The sequence below is a fragment of the Athene cunicularia genome, assembly GCF_003259725.1.
Source record: "Athene cunicularia isolate RWA chromosome 8 unlocalized genomic scaffold, athCun1 chr8_part1, whole genome shotgun sequence".
Taxonomy (NCBI): Eukaryota; Metazoa; Chordata; class Aves; order Strigiformes; family Strigidae; genus Athene; species Athene cunicularia.
The window spans coordinates 18,554,810-18,563,611 of NW_020799109.1; the positions used below are offsets into that span (position 1 = coordinate 18,554,810).

Consider the following 8,802-nt stretch of genomic DNA (forward strand, 5'->3'; position numbering starts at 1 on the left):
GAACTGCTGTTTGCCGTCTCGTAACCTCTGAGGCCCGTGAGGCAAGGTTGGTTTCAGCTGCCGCCCGTCCCCGCTAAGGAACAACCTTGGCTCCTTCTGAGGGCTGCGGGAAGGAGACGGGGCCCCGCGGCGGCCCTGCCGAGGGCTGACCCGCTCGGTGCCCAGCCGCGAGGCACCAGGTCCTTCCAGGAAGCCCGGCGGGGCCACAGCGGTTTCACTTTAGTGCCTGGCCAGGTTTCTAAAACGAGGAGAGACGCGGTTAAAATTTGTATTGGGAACCAGCCCCCAGCGCTCACTCCCGCCACCCCCCGGCAAGGCTGGCGGTGCCATCGCGCTCCCGGGCGCCTCAGGGCGCGAGGCCCGGCCCGCCACACGCTCTTGCCAGGCAGCTTCAGTGAGTGTCCCCAGCTGCACCATATGAGCCGTACTGCAATAGAAGCGCCTGCCAAGCTAGATGCCCAGGAGTATTTTCAGAAGAGTGAAAGGTAAACGTACATGAAAAAGAGCTAGTGCTCAGGCCTGCGGCATAGTGGGCTCCTCCAGGCTGGGCAGGAGGCCCCCGGCAGTCTTCCCAAAAGTATCTTAATGTAAAAGGTACACAGTGACAAATGTGCCCCTTGAAAATAGGGCAAATGTTCCTTAGTCGTTTTAAGTGCTTTTAGGAATGTTTTTCTGAAGTCCTTGTTCATTATGTTTCTCTCCCTGTTACGCCTTGTAGATACTAAGCCCTCTCAGAAACAGATTCTTTAAAGTCATGTCTGTATCTAATTGCCATCTTAGATCAGTTCAGTAGTAGTAGGCAACTGTATACATTTTGAAGAATTAGGTAGTGCCCTGTTTTGTAATCACATCTTTAATGGATCTGCACGCCTTAAATATTTAACCTCTCTAACTGGCAGGTAATGTTTGTCATTTTTCCAAGCTTTTCAGAAGGTGGCACCTGAGATTTCACTGTAAAGCCATTAAACCCTTGAAAACAATGACAGAAAGTGGTGGGCAGGAACAGTCAAGATGGATAACAACGGTTATTATGAGTACAGCTCTGCAGGTACAACACCACTTGTCAAGAGCAGCGTCTGACTCACTAAGAAATGCTGAAAGAAGCATTTCCTATATTCTATATGTGGAAGTGTTTTATGTACTGTGAATGAGTATAGCTTTATGAGGATAAAACAGTGGTATTAGTCTAAAGTTGCTTCTTACTGTAGTATCAGTTCTTTATGTGCATGTGTGGTTTTTCTCCTAGCTACTTCTGCATCTATTTAGTATTCTTGCCGCCTGCTATTCTGAGTTACACTGCTTTAGGATTGTCCTCCTGACTCATCATTTTCACACTACACTGATGCTGTTTTCAATTAGTACTATAAATAAGTCCATCAGAAATGTTTTTATTTTTCTGAATTTCTCCCTAAACACTTTATTTTCTACTACCCACTATCAACCTTGGGGTAGACTATTGCTCAGTAAGTGTGCAACTCAGTTTAAAATAGTGAGTCTTACAGATACTGATTTAGATTTATATCCATTAATATCAGAAGCCTGGACTGTGTTCCCCAGTAAAGTGAAAGGGTAAGTCAAGGAGCTGGTAATTAGTTTCTGCAGCTGAGGCCAATTTCATGCCAGCTGGAGAGAATTTAGAGGCAGGAGGGCTTTGATTCATAAGCAAGGATATCTTATACTAGCTTGGCTGGCAAGGTTATCACCCCATTTTTGCTGTGTAAAAGGGTGAATGATGTTGAAGTAATTCCTAAATCACCTCAGTTTAAAGCCTGTTCTTATTTGTCTGCTTGTCTTGAAATGACAGCCTGTAAACTGTTCCAGTCTGGGAACTGCTTCAAGACCAAATTAATCCATAATATGGTGAGAGGTATCGAAAGGCAGTGATCTCATCGGCTATACCGGTGTAACTCGCTCCTATTAATAAGGGCCTCAGCTCTACTCAAAACTACTGCTGTTAGTAAGGACTCCCAATGAGCAAAGATATGTAAATAGATGAATACAAATCTAAGATGGCTTTTCTTTTACAAAGGTAGTGCTTTGTATCAGTTTTGGTTATGAGATTTCTCTCTTCCCTGTGCAGCTATCCTTTTCTTATAGCTGTTACCTGTGTTTGTGCATTAAAAAATTCACTGTCAGCAGTGGCTTTGAAGCAGAGTTTTTCCAAAATTGTATTTATACCTCATAAGCAGCTGTCATTGAGTGTTCCCTTTCCAGACCAATCAAAAGCATAACATTTCTGGTTATTGTCTCCTTCAGGGTTCACTTGCTATCCTGACTTTATTTTGTACTCTTCCACTAAATCAGGACACTCCCCTATATAGGCAGGTCGGCTATGCTTTAAATGGAAAGGTTAAAGAACGTTTTATTAGCTAAAAAAGATTCAGTGATTTAATCTTTAAAAATGTGTGTTTGAGCAGCTTCTGTAGAACATACTGCAGAAATGCTTTTTGCAGGCTGAAAAATACATCCAAACCCATTCCATTCTGTAGATGATTATGCTGCATAGTTCAATGTTCTAGTTTTCCTGAGTGGATTGCATTCTCTTAAAAAGCTTTAAAGAAAATCATATCCCATACAGATTTTCTGAACTATCTTCCAAATGAAATGCTGACATCTGTGAAAATAATGCAGTCTAATTAACCGGAGTCATAGAAACACACTACTGTATGTTCCTCACTTCTGCAAATCCTCCTTTAGCACATTTTACAAAAATAGACTGTAAAATGTTTGAGCGTCTTTATGTATTATGCAGGAGTTTCCTGAGGCAAACTGAATGTATGCATACAAATTTGTCATTCAATGTTTGATAACTTCCAAGGCAAATATTTCAGAATCTCATTAACTGAAAAAGTTTAATTAACTTTTTACTACTTTTTTATTGCAAGTGGAATAAAAAATATTTTTTAAACAATGAGGCTAAAGTTCTATCTATAATGGTTCAGACAATGCTTTAAGAATATTTCTAATATCTTGGCTGAAAACATATTTTTAAAATAACCTTTTAAAATTTATTCAGAATCATGAAATTTCTGCAATTCTACAGAGGCAACACCACCGACTTCGATATTCAGATTCAGTGGAAATTGGATCCGTGATTTTTTCTCTTTCCGGTACAGTACTTTGAAGTTCATGCTTTTAAACTCCTGAACTCTGATGAGGTACAAGGTCAGGCCCTTTTGTAGGCTACACTGAACTGAATTAAAGCTGCCTTGTTGGAATGTTGTGCAGTAGTGGAAGGAGCTGTGCTGTGATTGCATGTTAATCGGAGGATGGGGCAGAGAACTTTGGGGATGAAACATTTTCATTGCTTTTTACTTTTTTTGGTTGCATTGTAGAACATTAGATTTGATGATTATCAGTTGAATCGTTCAGTAAATTCTTGTTATAACTGAGCAAACACGTTGAGTGCCACTAACATGTAAGACAGCCATCAAGATCTTCTGTATTCATGGCTGTAAACACAAGAGACTCTTGGCTTTCATCTTCCAGGTTAAATTTGCAGACCTGGTGGTAGCAGAGGAGTTAGGGAAAGGATTTTTGGGGCAGGTTTGATTACAAAATCACTGAAACTGCAAACAAGAAATATCTGTCCTTCCTTTTTTACAGCAGAAGATGCTCTAGACAGGTAGGCAAGACCCTTTGTCTGAAGGTTTCCTGAACTATAAGGACTAATAAGGCACACATTGGCCTAGTCTTTTGCATCCTTGATTGTTAAGCCTTCTAAACTTCAGCTGCCTTAACTTTCCTTTTCTGAAGAACTTAGTTGATGGGTTTATAATTTCATTTTTCATTATAGACAGTTTAGCTAATTTTTAAGATGTTACAGGTGTGTTTATGTCATTTAGAAATGGGACTTGTGGAGCTCTTCAGTCATTCTTCGTATTTGCCCTAAATTCATTCCATTATAGCAATTGCTTATTCCTGAAGCGTGTGCTTTCAAAGGCATTCATATGTCTGTACTTTGAGTGGATTGAACAGTTGGGGTTTTTTTTGATGTTATGGTATAAAATAATGTCTGAGTTATTTGTAGTTTTATCTTAAAATTACTAAACATTGCCGTCTAAATCTCATGATTGCATTTCACTGTCAAGATGTATAAATTCATTCCTGTGTTTTGTTCCATCACCTTTTAAACTAATGGTTGAGTAAGAATTCTGCTTCCTAGTTTTTGGTGAGAACTTAATCACATTACTGCCATGGCATGTATATTTACATCCGTTTCTTCAATAGGTGTTGCATTTATACTGTCAGACACTCAAGACTTGCTTACGACAGGAGAAGAACAGTTTTCTGAAAGAATTCAGAAGTTCATAAACATTCATCGGAACAGTTTTTTGGTTTTGTCAGCTGCTCTTCATGGACCAAAAGAATGGAATGTCATGTTTAGGATTCAGAGAAGGTATGATTTCAACATCAAAACAAAGTTTTTATTGCTAGGAAGTAATGAAGTAACAGTCCTAGATTCAGGAATATTTTTTTAGGAATTATTTTCAGGAATATGAATTTTATTTTGCTAATGCGTGGGAAAATTATCTAAAGCATATGTTTATTAATGGCAAATGAAAAGAATACAAAGTGAATCAGTCTGACCTGTCATAGGTAACAAAACAGGACATTCCTCAAAACATAGCAAGTAAGATCCCTTTCAATCACTTTAAGGCTATGTAATGTAATTATTTTTAAAATTTTCTCATGAACTGGAAAATTAGGCAATATTATTAGCTCTGTCAGCACCTCTTCATGGTCATTTCCAAAACAGAACAGGCAAATTCCTTCATGAGAAAAGAGTCATTGTAAAGCACAGATTCTTCACCAGCTTTTAATATCTGTTTTCTTGGAACTGTGTCTGTTATACAGAGCTAGAACAACTGAAATAATCAATGTTATTTTACACCAAAAGTGTAATACTGGACATTAAAACTGGTGGGTTTTGAACTCTTAGCTGTGATTTCTAACGAAGCCTGAAAATTTGCACGCTTCAGTACATACCTGCTGACAACAGTGATCAGATTGCACTCTGTACTCATAGCCAGAACTATTTTCTGGAAGGTACAGTCATCCAAACTGCAGTTGGTCTTCCCTCTTGGTGACAAAGAAGTGACTATTCTAACGGAGTCTTTGATCTTTACCTCCTTGAAACTAGCAGCAGTTTCATTAAATCCTGGGCATGCTGCCAAATGCTGATGAGTAGCAGAGTGTATGGGATGAAATGTAGGGAATCTATTACCCATTTGTAAAAACTCCATCCATTTTCATGAGAGGTTTTAAAAGCTCTGCCACCATTCAGCAAGAACATGTTATTCAGCTGATGGCAGTGCTAATTCTTAATCTACTTTGTGGTGATGTACAACAGCTTTTGTGCATATGTTGATCACTAACAAATGTGATGTTTTAAAACTGTATTCCATTTAGCAAGTCAGTAGTTTTATTAAAATAAAAATAATAGTTTTGCCATTGCAGGCCATACCAAATTGATGTTGACGAGCCACAGTTACATTTTAGATGCATGTGCTTTTTTACTACCTGACAGCTTGGAGTTCTGCTATTGTATGTAAATCACCGAGATTTACATTGGTGGGGTTGAAACTTGTGCCATATTCTCTCAAACAAGTCATCTGTTGGATTTGTTAAGAAACAAAGTCCCCAGGTATTTTCAGGTCTTCCTGTATTACTGTTTGTATCTGCTCTTCTATGGTTTTGTTACAACTGGAGAAGGATTTCTTTTTTTATTAACAACGTTACAGAATTGTTGTTCAACAACATGAACGCTTTATGTAGGGTTGTGTGTATCATGGGAGAAGTGGGAGAAAAGCCATCTTTATCATTCCAGCTCAAATGAGCATTCCACTAATACCCACAGTAAATGTTTATGTTAATTTTTAAACATCTTGGAGCAAAGACCAGCCCTGTGTTCTAATGGCCATTGATCAAATTAATAAATACAAACTAAATTTAGACCTGGGGTAACTGGAAACAAAACTAGTGATAGTAATGGATTTTCATGGATCTAGGTAAGTAACATGTAGTTGTTCCTTTGTTGCACTTCATTCATTTGTGCTTTGCTTAGCCCACTGCTAGTATTAGAAAAATTGCATCAGTTTATTTCCTTAATCCTTAAATGGCAACTGATCCACAGTTTCTGCATCAGATTTTAGCAAAACTTAACAGGGGCCTGAGTACCTACTTTTAGGGAAGGACACTGCCTAGAACATTTATTTTTGCTAAGAAAGAAGAGCAGGCAGACAAGTTCAGATCAGGTATCTAACCAGCATGGGTCTTACTGTGAATGAGTCCAAGTCATCAGACAGACTGAGGGGAAGAACAGGTGGTAGTCACCCGAGGAGGCCACAGGGGAGTATACAATGGAGCAGCTGGGCACTATGTTTGGATTAAATTTTTGATTATTTAAAATCCCTCATTCTCTGTTGTTAAGTCCCTATCACATTGTAGCTCTACAACAGAAAATGGAGCAATGCTAACTTTGTTGTCATTGTTACAACACACTTAAAATACAAGTCTTAAGGAAAGGCTCTGTGCTTGCCTAAGCATTGATCTGTCTTCCATGATTGCACTGAATGACAACTGATGCTAGCATTTTAAATCTTCCATTCTCAAGAATGAATGCACGTCAATAATACTACAGAGAATTAATTTTGGGTTAAATTATTTGAATGATCAAGTCTTTGCATGAAATTCTTAGCAGAATTATTCCATTATCTTAACTGCATCTGATGCACAGATTGCTATATTTAGATGGTACACTACAAAGATTTAGTTCAAATTCTGAAGTATTTTCAACACAGTGTTTTTTAGATACTTTCCCATGTTCTTTCAAAGCCTTAAAACCCCCAAACACTTTTTTTACTAGCACTGAGAACAGACAGTCTTCAACAGTATAGCAGAAGAGGCTTTAGTTCTCTCTGAATGTACACATGTTGACTAATTGTCAGAGAGCCCTAGAAAAAGAAATGAGCCCTTCCAAATCCCACCCAGACACGTGGTACAGAAATGGGACAGATGGCTACACAAACAGCATAAACGCTCCAGTTGCTGTTAAAGATGAAAGCAATCATCTCTGTATGTGTGGTGAAGGCACAGTAAGAAGTTGTTTACATCATGGGGGAATGCTTTTTGAGTTTTATGGCATAACAAATGAAATATGCATTCTAAAAGTAACCTTAATTTATTTTGATATGCAGATTCCTGGGCAGTAATTTACGTATAATACCAGTTCATAATACTGCTGAAGCCGTTAAGTTGATGCTAACTATAGCTAAGGTAAGTCTGGTTGCATATACTTAAAAATATTCATTCTTCAGAAACATAATCAGCCAGGATAAGCCAAGAACTATAAAATATTTACTTTTCCATAATGGAACTTTTTGAGTCAATATATGACATGAACGGTGGTCAATATGAAGTAGGACTGTTACTCTGATGCTTTAGCTGAGTCTTTGAACTATAGTTAAGGGTAACTTTAAAAGCTATGAAGAGAAATTAGATATTTAAGAGCTAATTCAGCTCTGATTTACCACTGTTAAATTAGTATGTCTTGTCTTCATTTACTAGTGCAGAACCAGCACAGAATCTAAATATGTGATGATAAAGTAAAAATGCCAATTTGAAAACTTTAGTCACTTGTGGATTTTTAATGATGCGTATACTAGTATATTATTTCTACAGCTTAATGAGTGTAATTTATCTGTGTATCTACAACATATCCTGTACGCATCAACACATTATTAATTAAATCTGTTAACTGAGCTTCTTTAAAGATCATTTTTCCATTAAAATTCGAACAGATAGTAACTATAACAGTACTAGCAGCATCTCATGTACCAAAAATAAAAAGAGCAAGTTGAACGACATGTTAGGAGTCAAATATGAATTTACATTTTATCCTTTTCTGAAGCAACCATCTCAAAATAATTATCATTAACCTATTTGCAGTATGCATCATTTTGAAAGTAAGCTACATCTCATTTATGGCAGAAGTTGTTAAATACTTATTACAATGCTGAACGTTGTACTTAAATTTTTTATGGAATCTACTGATGCCTGGCCCAGTCTCTTAACACAGCATTAACCTAAAAGTTTTTAAGATTATTGCTGATCCTATCAATTTGAATTTGCTTTTCTACTTGTTCAGAATGTTTACACCAAACTTGAGCAGGAGAGCCCCATAAGAAATGATGCTAGTGTACACAACAAGTCTGTTGGTTGCCATTACATTATTTCTTACTAATGCAGTACAAAGCCAGTTTAATGAGCTCATCTTTTGCCAGAGAATACCCAACGGGTATAGAGCCTATGAAATGAACTTTTTTTGCCCCAGGTTAACAGACCTGGCTAAGGGAGCAATACCATCCAACTAATCCCAAGCTACCAGACCCAACTCCTGTTGAAATACAATCCAGATATTCAGATGCCATGTTGACAGGACTGGTTATTTTATGACTGGTCTTGCACCTAAAGGGATACATCAGATCACCTCTGTGTACATCATTCCAGAATACCTACTTCAGAGAACATGATTCAGATTTTACTGCTGAATCATTTCATATTTGTACTATTTGAAAAATAAGATGTTGAATATTCTGTTACTTAAGAGTTATTGTGTCCTACTCACAATATTTTTCTTTCCTCTAAGATAACTTCCAAGCCACGAGCAGATGATACTCGTTACAAAATGGCAATGACAAAAGCCCAAATAATAGAAAACAGTCCAGTTTGGAAGATGCTTCAGGAGTACCAGTTGCATTGTAATTAATTTAGTATTTGGGTTTTTTATTCATAAATAGT

The 8,802-nt window shown here is 37.7% G+C and overlaps 1 protein-coding gene across 2 annotated transcripts; it reads left to right on the top strand.

Moving 5' to 3' along the window:
- Nucleotides 1–786: 786 nt before the first annotated feature.
- On the top strand, nucleotides 787–8,798 carry C8H1orf146 (chromosome 8 C1orf146 homolog). 2 transcript variants are annotated; one of them, XM_026853689.1, is made up of 5 exons: nucleotides 787–1,048; nucleotides 3,017–3,110; nucleotides 4,231–4,399; nucleotides 7,200–7,278; nucleotides 8,651–8,798. In XM_026853689.1, the coding sequence occupies exons 1-5, from the start codon at nucleotides 980–982 to the stop codon at nucleotides 8,768–8,770; spliced, it is 531 nt and encodes a 176-aa protein (XP_026709490.1). In that variant the 5' UTR covers nucleotides 787–979; the 3' UTR covers nucleotides 8,771–8,798. The 2 variants fall into 2 exon arrangements, with proteins under 2 accessions (XP_026709490.1, XP_026709491.1); XM_026853690.1 differs by having other exon boundaries at nucleotides 3,044–3,110.
- Nucleotides 8,799–8,802: the final 4 nt, after the last annotated feature.

Excerpts from the sequence above, each read along its gene's own strand:
- C8H1orf146 (XM_026853689.1), top strand. The coding sequence starts at position 980 with ATGACAGAAAGTGGTGGGCAGGAACAGTCAAGATGGATAACAACGGTT. Across the intron at positions 1,049-3,016 it reads TTATGAGTACAGCTCTGCAG|AATCATGAAATTTCTGCAAT; the intron begins GTACAACACCAC and ends AAATTTATTCAG. Across the intron at positions 7,279-8,650 it reads TGATGCTAACTATAGCTAAG|ATAACTTCCAAGCCACGAGC; the intron begins GTAAGTCTGGTT and ends CTTTCCTCTAAG.